The sequence below is a fragment of the Aethina tumida genome, chromosome 1 (genome assembly GCF_024364675.1).
Source record: "Aethina tumida isolate Nest 87 chromosome 1, icAetTumi1.1, whole genome shotgun sequence".
NCBI lineage: Eukaryota > Metazoa > Arthropoda > Insecta > Coleoptera > Nitidulidae > Aethina > Aethina tumida.
Window position 1 is genome coordinate 6013986 of NC_065435.1, and position 16122 is coordinate 6030107.

At 28.0% G+C, this 16122-nt stretch overlaps 2 protein-coding genes across 3 annotated transcripts in view; one reads left to right on the forward strand and one right to left on the reverse strand.

Moving 5' to 3' along the window:
• Window positions 1-12002, reverse strand: part of LOC109594906 (ensconsin-like) — a 45568-nt gene extending 33566 nt beyond the window's left edge. Inside the window, exons 1-2 of one of the 2 annotated variants that reach the window (XM_049961964.1) lie at window positions 11886-11976; window positions 8030-8077 (exon numbers count right to left, since the gene is read on the reverse strand). In XM_049961964.1, coding sequence (XP_049817921.1) covers window positions 8030-8077; window positions 11886-11931 — 94 coding nt within the window. In that variant the 5' untranslated portion in view covers window positions 11932-11976. Of the gene's footprint in view, window positions 1-8029; window positions 8078-11885 lie in introns of both variants that reach the window. The other variant, XM_049961965.1, reaches the window with a different exon arrangement.
• A 1408-nt stretch (window positions 12003-13410) lies between these two features.
• LOC109594892 (acetyl-CoA acetyltransferase, cytosolic) lies at window positions 13411-15971 on the forward strand. The gene is made up of 6 exons (XM_020010153.2): window positions 13411-13904; window positions 13962-14083; window positions 14337-14449; window positions 14535-14731; window positions 14784-15190; window positions 15246-15971. Exons 1-6 carry the CDS (start codon window positions 13862-13864, stop codon window positions 15525-15527), a joined length of 1164 nt encoding a protein of 387 aa, XP_019865712.1. The 5' UTR covers window positions 13411-13861; the 3' UTR covers window positions 15528-15971.
• The last annotated feature ends 151 nt before the right edge of the window (window positions 15972-16122 follow it).

Below are 16122 nucleotides of genomic sequence, written 5' to 3' on the forward strand. Positions count from 1 at the left end.
TTTTAATTTAGTATTAATTTGTTTCAACTAATTTTAAACTATTTTTAAATATATTTTTATAAAAATACTTTAATTTATTTTGTTTTTTTATTATTAATATTATTATATAAATTTTAGAAAAATAATTTTACTTCTCATTTCATTAATATTAAGTTTTTAAATTTTAACATATTTTAATGACAAAATAAATCAAAAATTTACTTTTATTAAAGTCATTTTATCACAAATTTATTTCTTTACTTTAATTTTTTATTGACATATGTTATAATTTTTTTTTATAAAAATTTAAATTCAATTTTTAGTTTCAAAGAATATTTAATTTTATTTGAACTTTAATTTTTTATTAATTTTATTATTATTATTATTATTAATCATTCAAACTTAATTAAAAAAATTATTTCTCATTTCATTAATATTAAGTTTTTAAATTGTAATACATTTTAACAAAATAAAAAAAAACAAAAATTTATTTTATTAAAATTCAAATAACAAATTTATTAAATTAAATTGTTTCTTTAATTTAATTTTTTTTATTAAGGAATGTTTATCATTTTTTTATAAATTAATTTAAATTCAATTTTTAATTTATAAGAACCTTTAATTTTAGAGAAAATCTAATTGTACTACATAGTTATTAAATTTATTAAAAATAATTATATTAATCGTCTTATAACTATTAAATTTTATGAATTATAATCCATTAATTTCAAATTAAAATTTATTGGTCGTATTTCTTTTTAATTTTATCTATTTTAAATGTAATTGGACGAATTTAAATTTTATTTTTAATGAAATTTATTATGAAATATTACTTTTATGTTTTATTTTATAAATCTTATTTTACTACCTTTAATTAGAATTAACAACTTTATTAATTCTATGATGTTCATTTTATTCATTTATAATTATTCAGTGTGACAAATCCTTGTTTTGATTGAGATTTTAATTAAATATATATTTAATTAGTTAAAATCAGGTGTCATCATAATAAACTTGAAATTTTAATTAAGAAAATGTAAAAGACTTCCAAGTTTCTCCTCGAAATACATAAATATTTGAAATAATTTTGTAGAACTTAAATTAATTAGTGTTTAATTGAAAATTGTTTGACCCTAAAAATGGAAAAAATAAAGTTTAAGTAAAATTATTTACTTATTTCTGATAATTACATAATATTTACTAATAACTGAGAATAATAACTCAAGCATTTAGTATTAGTATGTTAAAAAATAACACACAAATGAGACATGTAGCACATTTTTCGACATCATCAAAGAGGAAAGGAAACCAGTTAAACATTCTAGTTGTAATGGAATTTTTTTACTGTTCCATGTTCAGTTTGTTAAAATGTATGAGAATTTCCCGAATATGAATAAACATTCGTGTCCAGATTAAAGTTTTAATTAACATTCTTCAGCAACCGAAATTGAAAAGTTTCATGTTCAACACAAATTTAAAAGTTTGAAATCAAATAAACGACGCCAAAAACACACCGCAACCATTAAAACACGTACGATTATTGTTTTGAAAAGTACAAATCGTAGAAAGGAAAGAAACAACGTTCCTAGATAGTTGTGCGAGAGCTAGAATTTAGGACAAATAGTTGTAGACCATCTACGTTTACCATTTCCCAGCCGACCAAGGTTATGCATATTTACATATGTGTTTTTATTGAATTCCAACAGCAGTCATTTTCCTTCGTCCGTGTGCGTCTAGTGTTACATGTGAAATGGCCATTTATAGAGAACGGTCCGCTGCTGTTCTCACACAGGCCTTTGGGCCGCCGCTGCGTTGGCTCCCATCGAAAAATATGCGGACAATGTTGTAATTCAGCGGTTTCTAAACGAAACGAAACGAAAAAAATATAACACACCGTCCCAGTTTTGTGTTTTATCATCTAAATACAGTATCTGCAAAACCTGTATGGACGTACCGAAATAGATATTGTAGAAAAATTTGCGCCGCATGGACGGACGAGGAACGGTACATGTCGACGGACGACAATTTGATGTGACATTTGTTGCGACCTACTGGCTACTTAATTAATATTAAAATTTTTATTGCATGATGCCCACACCTACTTATTCACCCGGTGGGTTTTTATTCGACGTACGGTGACGTCCAAAAACAAAGTCCGTTCACTGTGTAATGGTTAGACGAAGATTTATTGCGCATTGTTTCACAATTATTTTACCATTGCCGTCCATTATTTATATAATTAACTTGTGTGGGCATGTTTTAATGAAATTGTGGATGTCAAGGTACAGCACAAATTTTGATAACACCTATGTATTAATAAATAAAGGCCACGCATTATGTTGAGAAACGGCCAAACAGGTAAAATTGAAAAAATTAAATAATTTTTTAAAAAATCCATAAAATTAAGATAAAACACGACCATTAAATCTTAATTTAATATAAATATGATTACAACCAATAAAATAAAAAAATATATTAATGAAATAATTAATGTTATTAAATCTGAAGGACTAAAAATGGCAGAAATTCAATGAATACAAATAATAATTATTGAAAAAAAAATTATTGTACAGGTGGAAAATAAGATTAAAATTCATAAAATTATATTTAAAATCAATTTCATTAATAAAGAATACAACTAATAAAACTATTTTAAAATTAATATATTACATATTTAATATGTATTTAAACTGTAACAATTTTATAAAATTGAATAAATATTTCATAAAAATTTCAACTATAAATTTAAAAATAAAAATAAAATTGAAAAAAAAAAAATAAATATTGAAAAAATTGGACGTCATTTTATATTTAAAAATATATATAGAGCTTTTATGGATTATATATTTTTTTTAAAACCTGAATTAAATTCAAATTTCCTACAATCTGTATCAAAATGTTTATTTTTTATAGATATAAATTTTTATTCTGTAAACACTTGATTTTATCAAATTAAATAAATATTTCATAGAGATCTCAAACAAAACTGGGATTTTACACATTTTTTTTTTTTTTTTTGTTTTTAATGAATAAATCAATAATATTTAATAAAAGCTAAAATTTCACGTCATTTTATTTTTGAAAAAACTATACAAACAAGTACAAAGTGTTTTTGACAGTGACAAAGCAATTTTCATCTCAATTAAATACAAATTATTATTTAAATATATAAACGTAAATTTATTTTAAATGAATAAATATTTTTGAGAGAAACTTTAAAATTTCCCACATTTTGATTTCTATAAAAATCTGTATCAAAATTTTAACCCAGATATAAATTTTTATTCTCTGAAATGTTCTGTCAAGATCTCAATCAAAATTGGGATTTTACACACTTTTTAGTTTTATAATTAATATATCCATAAATTTTTAAACAAATTAAAATTTGACGTAATTTTATTTTTGAAAAAACTAAACAAACACGTATATAGAGTTTTTTTGACTTACTTTACAAAGCAATTTCCATTACAATTAAATATAAATTATTATTTAAACATATAAACGTAAACATGTTACTTAAAATTATTTTAAATAAATAAATATTTTTGGTAGACACTTAAAAATTTCCAACATTTGGAATTCTATAGTGTCAAAATTTTAACTATATAAAATTTTTATTCTTTATTTTATCAAATTAAATAAATGTTCCATAAAGAACTTAATCAAAATTAGGATTAAGTTAAAATTTTACGTCATTTTATTTTTGAAAAAACTATACAAACATGCATTGTTTTTTTTTTTCAATGCAATCACAATTAACTCTAAATTATTATTTAAACATATAAAAGTAAACACGTTACTTAAAATTATTTTAAATATATAAATATTTTTCGGAGATTGCCCACATTTTGAATTCCAAAAAAATCTGTATCAAAATTTCAATCTAGATATAAATTTTTATTCTGTGAACACTTGAATTTATCAAATTAAATAAATAATTCATAATTAATTCATAAAGATCAATTAACATTAGAATTTTACATACTTTTTAGTTTTTTAATCAATAAATAAATAATATTTAAAAAAAGTTAAAATTTACCATCATTTTATTCTTGAAAGCTCTATGCAAACATGTATAGAATTTTTTGTATATTCTTTAAAAAACAAATGTAAATGAATAAATATTTTTGGAAGAAACTTAAAAGTTTCTCATATTTTAAATTTTATAAAATTCAAAATTTCAACCTAGATATAAATTTTTATTTTGTGAACACTTGATTTTATCAAATTAAATAAATGTTCCATAAAGATCTCAATCAAAATTGGGATTTAACACACTTTTTAGTTTTTTAATAAATAATATTAAAAAAAGTTAAAATTTCACATCATTTTATTTCTAAAAAAACTATACAAACATGTATAGTTTTTTGTGTTTAATTCTTTAAATGAATAAATATTTTTGGAAGAAGCTTAAAAATGTCCCACATTTTGAATTCTATAAAAATTTGTATCAAAATTTTAACTTAGTCATAAATTATCTGTGATAACTTAAAAATGTTTGGCAATTTAAACCAAAATATATATTTAACTTGATCACATTTAATTCTAATAAATGGAATATATATTTCCCTAAATATCTTAAAAAAATTTTTATAACTTAAATATTTTCAGGAATATTTATTGTCATTTTGAAAACTTTTGAGCATTTAAGAAATTAAAGGAAAATTAGACTTTAACCAGAAAATTTGTACTAAAATTGATTATAATACACTTTCACGTCGGTTTCGTAAGCACATTAAATTGCCCTGTCAAACCAAAAATAATCAATTCACATAAAGGCCGCAGTTTTTCAAGAAATTCATGGTTTTTCTAGTAAAATTTATTAATAACTAAAAGTGCATCTTTCACGCCATTCATTTGGCAGCAAAACAGTTATTTTCTCAAACACACTTGTACGATTTTTATTTGGTATTTGAAAAGCAGTAAAACAATAAACGAGCGGTTACATAAAATGCCCCGTTTAATAAGTCAATTGTTATGGTAAGATCGGGGCCTTGTCACATCTAAATTTAAACGTTTCCTGTACTAAAGACGTCCCCAGCTTTATCATCGTTTATTCTTCACCTTATTTTTTTGTACGAAACAACGCTTTTGGGTACAAATATCATGTTTACTCGCAAAAGTTTATCGATACAATAACGCAGATAAACGTTATCCAGTCGATAAAATTTATTAAAAATTCCTCGTAAGCGTGATCAACAAAAACATCATCATCATCGTCGTTCACTTGCGTCGACTTAAGCCGACAAAAAAGCAAGTCGATCATTGTGAACGGCTGCTGTTAAAGTCATTGCCATCGGGGAACGTAATACGAAAACCCACATGGTATTTTATGCATCTAGACATTTTAAAATTAGAAACATTCTGAATATAGAGTAAGGAGAGTAAAGTAACAAAAAAAGCACAAATAGTTTGAATATCATCGTCTACGGAGCGTGAACGATCTTTCAGAAATAGCCGGGACATTTGGAAAAAGACCTACTCACTGTGCGGACGGCGACGATTTAAAATTAAAATAAAATGATCGCTGAATGAAAATTTTTTTCGTGGCGCCCACGTACCACGCATATTTTCGTTTCCTGGGCTATTTTCGTTTTGGGGAAAAAATGCACCGATTTTATGTGTGCATCGGCGGCCAAAACGACACAATTTAACTCCTTCATTTACTTTTTTTAAAAGATGGTAATTAATAGATGATTCGTTGACACCTTAAAATGAGTACTATGAATGATGAAGATTGATTTTTTTTGTTAAAACCTTTCCAATATCTACAATAATAAGAATTCTACGAAGAAATTACCCATCAATCTAAATTTGATAATTCCGGAGGAACTAATCAAGGTTCCCTCGTCTCATTATTTTTCAATTAAAGTTAGTACTCAGAATGGGAGTCTCGACTTCAGTCCAGTTATTAATACACATTTCAAATGACAGTTCACAACTGAGAAATGTGTCTGCTTCAACCTCTCAGAGAGAGAAATAAAAAAATTAATTTCCAAATATATATTTCATTAATAAATCAAAAAAATATTTTATCCTTAATGAAAAATTAGGGTTTCTATTTGATATTTCAATGTTGCTCCCTGTCCTACTTGAAGGGAGGAGGGAGGTAGGAGTACTAATTTCAGACCCGGTGCATTTCCTCCAATGGAATGATAAAATTTTGATTGATGAATATTTTTTCGTAGGGCTCATTATTGAAGACATTTAATAGTTTCAAGTAAAAAAAAATCACTCTGTACAGATAATGAGGCAAGGGGGCTCACGTAACTCAAGTATCCTAATGATAGATAAAAATTCCCAGTTATTATAGTATCAATTCACAAAACAAATGAAAAATACCACAAATATGTTATACAATGTATTTATTTTGTAAATTTGTAATAACTGGGAAATTCCTACCTATCATGGGAGTACTTGATTTTATGAGCCCCCTCGTTTCATTATCATTCAATTAAAGTTATTGTTCAAAATGGTGGTCTTAGACTTCTGTACAGTTATTAATCCATATTTCAATAACAGTTCACAATTGAGAAATATGTTTTCTTAAACGTCTCAGTGGAAAAAATAAAAAATTAATTTCCAAGAGTATATATAGCCTTATCGTTAATAAATCGAAAAAATATTTTAGACAAATCCTACGTAGTTTTAGCCACAACATACAAATCCTTAATGAAAAATTAGGGATTCTATTTGATATTTCAATGTTGCTTCCTGTCCCACTTGATGGGAGGAGGGAAGTAGGAGTACTAATTTTAGCCCTAGTGCATTTCCTCCAATGGAATGATCAAATTTTGATTGATGAATATTTTTTCGTAGGGCTCATTATTGAAGACATTTAATAGTTTCAAGTAAAAAAAAAATCACTCTGTACAGATAATGAGGCAAGGGGACTCGTGTAACTCAAGTACCCTAATGATATATAAAAATTCTCAGTTATTATAGTATCAATTCACAAAACAAATGAAAAATACCACAAATATGTTGTACAATGTATTTATTTTGTAAATTTGTAATAACTGGGAAATTCCTACCTATCATGGGGGTACTTGATTTTATGAGCCCCCTCGTCTCATTATCTTTCAATTAAAGTTATTGTTCAAAATGGTGGTCTTCCACTTCAGTCCAGTTATTAATACACATTTCTAATGACAGTTCACAACTGAGAAATGTGTCTATTTGAATGTTTTAGTGGGAGAAATATAAAAATTAATTTCCATGAGGGTTTCTATTTGATATTTCAATGTTGCTCCCTGTCCCACTTGATGGGAGAAGGGGGACAGGAGTACTAATTCAGCACTAGTGCGTTTCCTCCAGCAAAATGATTAAATTTTGATTGACGGACATTTTCTTCATAGACCGCTTATTACTCCAGACATTCGAAAGTTTCAAAAGTCAAAAAAATCACCCCGTAAAACACGACAATAATAATTCAATTTCCGGAGAATTGTAAATCCTTGACCAAAAAACTGTTTGTTATTAACGTTTCCAATAATTTTATGACTTGCAAAATACATCAAAGGTGCCTTGTATGAGGATTTTACAACATTTTTACAACGCACTAAACTTATATGTTATTTAAACACATCCACATGTTTTAGAAACACACCAAGACCGTCTGAATTCCCATTTCTAAGCAATTAGTGGAACGATTTTTATATTTTTGAACTTACAAGCGTGACCTGTTAATCTCTTAGAAACTGTTTTAATGTAAATAAAGAGAGATCACATTGCTCATAATTATTTAAAGAAAAATTTAATGTACATCTTATTATGACATGTGCGTTATCATTCCGTTTCGTTAACAATACGGCGTTTAAAAGGCAGGTGTTTCTAACACCAGATGTTAAAGCACTAATTACATTTCAACCGCTCTCAAATTGTGAACAAGAACATCTAGAAAGGGGTAGCTACGTAGAATAAAAAATTATTTTGTTTAATGGGACGTACAAAACTCAACAAAATATTAGTTATCAAACATATCATGCTGTTATGGCATCGACTACAATTATTAAAAGTGGGTTCGTTTCAAAATTCATCATCATCTTACCTTCGGACTCTTGGGGTTTTTCATATTGGAATAAGTAACTCAAATTTCCTATAAGAAAAAGTAGTTTATACATTGGTTCATTCAATTATAGCAGCCCCATAAAATAAAAAGCGACAAAAATAACCCAAAATTTGTAATGTAGGTTTCAAATTAAAATGTGTACAAAAAGGACGATTCCATAAAATTTTATAAAACGAAACAACGGTGCGTAAAACGGTATGCAAATGGACTACTAGAAGTTTAAAAGAGGTGTTTTTGAGGGTTGAGGGTCATTTGTTGCAGGTAGTTTTCTCGGAAACGTCCGTCGGTAAGCTTTCGTCAACATGTGACAAAATTCACAATTCCAATGGCTTATTAAATACGTTTATTTTCAAGTTTTCACGATTTTTAACAGGTTTAAAAGCTATTAAAGTGTGAAAATGTATATTAAGTTTCTATGAACAAAACTGCATTTAATGATTTTTAAATACTTAAATCGATAAACAGTACTTTAAAACAGAAAATTAGTTTGACGAATTGTCTTTTTTATGCATGTACTTTATGACATTATAATATTTATAATTATGACTTCGTTTTAAATATCTATTTGCGTAATAAAATCATTAAAAGAATAATTGTAAATGGTGCAATTTATGATAAATTCACGTACATCTTGATAGTACAAAGTTTATTTATTATTTAAAATCTTTAGCCATAAATAATGGTCTAATCTTGTTTGATTCCCGATAAATAATAATCATAAATTAATACAACAAATCTGATAAAAAATGCATTTAAATGCTTATACAAATAAAGGAAAATTGTGTCAAATTCCCAATTTTGATAGCTTATAATATATAAAATAAAGTGTGTAGGAAAACTGTGACAAAATTTACAGTTTTAATGGTTTATTAAATTTAATGCATAATAATCTTAAGTTTACACAGTTTTTAAATGGTTTAAAAGTACTAAAATTCAGAATATTGGATATATACACAAAATACTACAAAAAATTTAAAAATAAAATAGTTTATCTAATTGCCTTCTTTATGTACAAATGTTTTGATAAATATAAAGTTGAATTAATATTCTATCAGAAAAAAAGTTCTAATTTTGTTTGTCTCTTAATAAAGAGCTGTTATTATTATTATTTTTGGTTCATACATTAAATTTGATTTAAAAAAAAAGCATTAAACATGCATAAAAATGAAAAAAAAAACAGTGACAAAATTTACAATTTTAATGGTATATTAAATTAAATGCATTATCTTGAAGTTTATACAGTTTTTAAAAGATTAAAAAGTACTAAAAACCTGAATATTGAATGTATAGTGATTATTTACAAAGCATAATTACAATTTTCTAATTTAACGAAAAATTAAAATATTAAATAATACTCAAAACTTTTAAAAATAAATTAGTTTCTTTATGTACACAATTTTTGATAAAAATTAATCAATACTTTGTCAGAAATATGTTCTAATATTCTTTATCTCTTAATAAAGATATTGTTGTTCAACTAATACGTCAAACCTGATAAAAATGCATTTAAACACACAAAAATAAGCGAAAATTGTGACAAAATTCACAAATTTAATGGTTCATAAAATACGTCACGATCTTCAAGTTTACACAGTTTTTAGAAGACTTAAAGTACTAAATTGCACAATATCATATGTAGAGTAATTGTTTAAGACACAAAATTGAATCTACTAATTAAAAAAAGTACATTACTTAATATTGAACATTTAAAAAATAAATAATAACTAGTTCAAATGCACTTTTTCATAAAAATATAATTTAATTAGCATTTAAAATGTATTACTATATAAATGTTTTTTCTAATTTTGTTTGTCTCTCAATAAATATAAATGAATTGCAATATTTTTTTACACAAAAAAAAAATAAATAAATATTAGTTTAACTAATTTTTATTGCCTTCTTTATGCAAGTACTTTTCGATAACATTAATGTATATTAAAAATTCTTGTTTTGATGTTCTAAACTTGTTTGCTTGTCCATAAACAACAATTATAAATTAATACATCAAAAACAAAACATTTAATACACGCATACAAATAAAGGAAAGTTGTTAAAAATCACAATTTTAATGTCTCAGTAAATACATTTTAATGTTGATGTTTACACAGTTCTAAAAGGCTTAAATGTATTAAGTTGCAGAAGATTGTATAGGATAGGCATTTTTATGATATAAAAATAATTTCTCCAATTTTCAAGAAACATAAACCATTCTATAGTAACACAAGAATACCAAGAAGTATCTTCTTTTGTATGCATTATTTTTGATAATATTGTTGATAAACTAATGTTCTCAAGTTGTTTTTCTTTCAACAAGCGATAATAATAAACTAATCCGTTAAATCTGATAAAAGCAAATACAAATTAAATCATGATGAAATTTACAGCTTTAATGGCTTATTATAAACACATTCTAATTCTGAAGCTTAAAAGGCATCAAAGTACTAATTTGGCGAAGATTTTATGTATCGTATACAATCAGTAAATTTTGGCCCAAACGTTTATAAATATTTTTTCAATTCAAGTCAAGTCCTAAATATTGTTCTAAACTTGTTTGCCTGTAACTTATTGGGTAATTATTTACAAATTAATACCGTTCAAAACAAATATTTTATACAAACTAAGAAATAAAGGGAAACACTCCGTAAAGAGCTCAATTAAATTTAGCCGCACATTTATTGATATTGATCAATAAAGTGATGTGAAAGACAGACAATCGTTTGGGAAGGTCGCGTTTCCGGAAACCGGGCGACAAATCGGACTCATCTCATGACTCAAACCGTTAATCGAATTTCAACGAAATTTACATGAACAACCCGTAAATACAAACAAAAAAAAAAAAAGAACACGAAATCGTGCGTAAAAAATTAGCAATTCCGGATGTGTGATTTTTCCGTCACCCGGTATAACGACGACGATTTTGGCGTGTGAATGATTAAGCCGGATATCCGTTTGTGAAGCAGCGGATTTCGGACTTTCTTAGCCACGTTTAATTTACGGTAAAATCTATTATTAAAGTTTGTTATTTTTAGGTGTGTTTATATTTTGACAATGTCGATATTTGTCAATAGACGTGTTACGGGAGGTGTTCGGGAGGGTTGGTTGTTTTTTTTTTTAATGAAAATACTGAGGATCTTGTTAGCGGGATCACCGAATGGAATGTGCAAAATCTGTGTATTATTTTTTTTTTCCCCGAGTTATGCATATGAATTATGTAAATAATATGGAAACCGGTTTTACCTTTTTACACATGTTAAAGTAGCCTACCTACATGATAAGATAAAATTAGATGATATGGAACTATTAGTATAAAAATAAATATGATTGATCCGAAATTACACGTAGTAAACCTAAACAAACTAACCTAGAAGTTTTTCGTTGTAAATTACATTCATGTGACAACAGTAAGCAAGCAATAATGTCAAAACAATCAATGTAAAACCACCTTGAGGTAAATATTAGACACCGTGTCTGGTATAAAGAATTAATTGATTAAAATTTGACATTTGAATAATATGAATCAAAGGCCGGAGATATTAATATCTTCACACGATATTAAATCGACAAATACGCCTCGTACATGCGAATTTGTGTTAAAACACACACAGCCAAACGATTTCCAACAACTAACATACACACACCGACCCAAAACGGCACGAATTTCCATCTAAAACTAACGTTTACTAATAATTTAGTGCATTAGACCCACAGATGGTGGACTTTTTTTAACTTATATAACTTAATGCTGCTTAGGCATACTAGAAATAAATTCACGGTGGTAACAAGATCGTGAAACACTAACGAACAATATGCTGAATACACAAATTCTAATTCTAACCTGTAGTTTTAGGCTGTTCGGGAATATCTCTTCCATTTTCTGCCATTTTGGCTCACTCACACAGTACAACACTTAAAACAGCGACATAATCAGAATACTTGTAACATGAAGTTGTATATTTTTATTAAACCATCCAAAGATAGATGTCGCCACTCGAGGATAACTGTTTGCTCCACTATTTACAACTTAAATTCTATTTAATTTAACTCGTTGGTCAATATTTGTAGTCCTATTACGTTCTAGAACAAATTTACGTGGTTATTTTTATTTGTTTTGTAAAAAATTTAGAGATTTAATAATTCATGTCTGAGTATAGGCAACCACTTTACGCGGTGAGTATCAGTATGGCGTTTCGGTAAACCTACTTTCTGAGGTCCAAGACGAATTTGAAGTGCCCGCTTTCGTTTACCACGTTCGGCACGTATCGGTTTCCGAATTGAAACACGACTGCCGTAGATCCACATACAGGTCTTTTCAGAATTAGTTTTTCCAGATTTGTTGTCCAAAAATTATTACCATTTTCGGTTTGTTTCAATGTAGCAATAGTTAACACGTTTACCACTCCTAAGATAGATAAAATTATAAAAAGACTCTCCCTCGAAAGATCCTTGGAAAACATCATGACAAGTCATGTAGGAAATTTCGACACAAATCTTTTTGTTGATACGGGATCATTGGATCATTTTGAATACATGTACATACTGGAAAACATGTTTTCATTTGCTGTGAAAGAGATGCTACTGTGTTGACAAAGATCCAAAACACACGTCGAAAATCATTAAAGAGTGGTTTCTAATAAAAAAAATTAACTGTGCTTGAACGGCCGTCTCAGTCCCCCAATCTAAATCCTATTGAGCATTCGAACATAAAACCCAACAAGCAAACAAGAAATTCTTCAAATCATACAGGAGCTGTGGTAACAAATTCCTGTTGGCACATTGCAGAGACTGGAAGATTCTATGCTTTAAAGATGCCAAACAATGATAGAAGCCAAAGATTATGGCACAAAATACTGTGATATTTGAGTTATTGTTAATTTTTTATGAATATTAATAAAATATCGTGACTAATATAAACATGTGGGTATACGGCAGTCGCCTTTCAATACGGGAACCGAACCGTGCCGAACGTGTCTAACGAAAATAATCAGTCCACAGTAAGTTGATTTGCCAATTGGTCATATCGGTGAATATACAATAAAACACACGCAACTTGCGTCTTATTCATCAACACTGAATTAGAAATAAATGAATGAAACCCAGAACAAATGATGTTTTATTTTAATTTTAATAAATGTCTAAATATTTAAGTATTTTAAGTGTTAATTTAACACACACACACAAATAAATTTGTTTTATATTACATTGAAACTTTTGGACCTTATTACAAACTCGCTGGTTTTGAAATCCAGTCATTTTCTCGCATTTAAAACCTTGTTTAGTTGTAATTTTGGGTTTATTTACTGTAGTTTATCTTCAACCACGTGTTACCCAAATAATTAATTAACAACATTTAAAACTCAAGTGTGTCACTGCTGGTAGTACCCTAGTTGATCATAATATCTAACAATTACAAATACGTTTAAAGTAATTTTAAAACCTAATGAAAGATTCAAACAAAATTACATGTGATTACGTCAGCAAAACCACTAGTGTACACTGCGTACAACTCAGTGTACCACCTAACCTTTAAAATTCAAATATCCGACCAATTTGCATGGATATTTCCATTAAAACTTGCACTTTTCATTGGTTTCCCAGTCGAAAACGATGTCGGGTCACCTGAAATTAGCATAAGAAAAAGTGCCGTTGAATATTTATTTGTAATGCAAAAGAGAAAGATATACATAATGGGAAAGTGTGATAGCACATACACGTCCATTAAACAGTTTTAGCCCACTTTTGGAAGCGGTAACATAAACAGTATTAACATTTTAAACAGTATTTACAATTTTCTTTAAATTGTAAGATTGCAACATGTCTCAAGTTTACATTGTCTCTGGGTGCAGAACACCCATTGGTAAGTTTGTTTAATTTAAATTTTATTTATTGTGTAATAAATGGAATTGGGTTGTAGGAAGTTTTATGGGTCAGTTTGAAAAGTACCCAGCTTCTGATCTCGGTGCTATCACAATAGCTGAAGCTTTGAGAAGGGCTAAACTGGAACCAGAAAATGTTGATCAGGTCATCATCGGGCATGTAAGTTTTATGTTAAATTTTATTAATTATATAATTTTCCCCACAAAACTGTGATATGAATTGTGTAATCTGATTAAGCAACAACTAATAATATTCCTTCTAATCAACGGAAATTATTTATTGATAAATTAGTAAACATTAACCATTAATTTGTAATTTACATTATTTATGTACATTTATACATATTAAATGTGTCTTACTTATATCAAAATAGTCAAATATTAATTGTTAATTATTAAATTATTTTTTTTAGGTGCTCACTGCCGGACAAGGCCAAAACCCAGCCAGGCAGGCTGCTGTGGGGGCCAAAATCCCTTACTCATCGCCCGCGTTCACTGTGAACATGCTGTGCGGCTCTGGTTTAAAGTAAGTAGCCTTATAATCCGGTAATATTTATAGAACTCAAGGTTTTCCGCGGAAAATTTATTCTGATAAACATGCAATTTTCCAGATCAGTATTTTTAGCTTATCAAGCAATACGTAATGAGGATTGTAATATCGTCGTAGCTGGAGGTCAGGAAAGCATGAGCAGGTCTCAACATTCCGTATACACTCGAGGCACCAAACTCGGCGATCTAGGACTGGCTGACACTCTGTTAGTTGATGGCTTAACTGATGCTTTTCACAAAGTTCACATGGGAAACACAAGTAGATCTCCTAATTAAGTAGAATATCTAAAATTAACTTCATTAAATTGTAGCTGAACATTTGGTAAAGAAGTACGGCATTACCAGAGAAGCGCAGGACGAATTCGCAGCTGCGTCCCAAAACAAAACGGAAGAAGCTATTAAAAACGGTTACTTCACTGAGGAAATCGTCCCCGTCCCCGACAAGAAGCTGGGATTAATAGACAAAGACGAATATCCAAAGTTCGGCACCACCATCGAAAAATTGTCGAAGCTGAGAGCCTGCTTCGAAGCCACCGGCACCGTTACCGCAGGGAACGCCTCAGGATTAAACGACGGAGCTGCCGCTGTTATTTTGGCGAACGAAACTTCGGTCAAGGAGAAGGGGCTCCAACCTTTGGCCAAGATCATTGGCTTTGCTGAAGTTGGAATTGAGCCCCTGTGCATGGGTGCTGGGCCTATTGAAGCCGTTAACAAACTAGTAATTTACTCATCAACTTCATTAATTAATTATATATTAAATTAATCGTTTGTAGTTATGGAAAGTTGGATGGTCAAGGGATGAAGTAGATTTGTACGAGCTCAACGAAGCTTTCGCAGCTCAAAGCATCATTGTCTGCAAGGAATTAATGTTGGATCCCAGCAAAGTTAACGTCACAGGAGGAGCCATAGCTTTGGGACATCCAATCGGTTGTTCAGGAACAAGAGTTTTGGTCACGTTGATTTACAATTTGAAACGTTTGGGAAAGAAGAAGGGCGTTGCAGGTCTTTGCATAGGAGGCGGCATGGGAATAGCTGCTGCCATTGAGCTGTGTTAAATTTTACACATCAATTAATATGACAATAATTGTTCACGTTTTATGTTAGTATTGTTTGAAAATATGTTTTATATAATTAAAGAAGTCTTGTTCTTTAATGGCATTAGTATTATTCTTTTAGTAACGATATACGTACAAAAAGTTTAAATATTTTACAATTCATATCATTTTATATTACTTTTAATATTTATGTTTATTTATAGTACTTTAAGCTGCTGTTTTTTAAATTAAGTGATACCATTTTTAATGTGAATTTAAAAAATCGAATATTAAATATGTATTTCTTTTAAAAAAATTTAAATTTTATGTTTTGTTATCTTGGGGAAATGTTTCTTAAATATACAGATAATATATTTAAATTAAGTGTTTAAAAGATGATAATTTTAATAAGATTTATAACATATTTTTAAAACTTGTAAAACACAAATATACCATTTATAATCACTGGACTTTTTATTAATAAATTAGTATTTATCAATTTAATACTAATTTATGCAATTTAAAATATACCTCAACATAATTATTATTATAAAAACGAAGATTCATGAATATTATATAACTGGGAAAATATTAAAGTAAAATTATATTTTTAATA

Bases quoted from the DNA above. Each gene is read 5' to 3' on its own strand.
- LOC109594892 (XM_020010153.2), top strand. From the start codon at position 13,862: ATGTCTCAAGTTTACATTGTCTCTGGGTGCAGAACACCCATTG. The intron at 14,084-14,336 runs GTAAGTTTTATG...TATTTTTTTTAG, and splicing joins ATCAGGTCATCATCGGGCAT to GTGCTCACTGCCGGACAAGG. The intron at 14,732-14,783 runs GTAGATCTCCTA...ATTAAATTGTAG, and splicing joins AGTTCACATGGGAAACACAA to CTGAACATTTGGTAAAGAAG.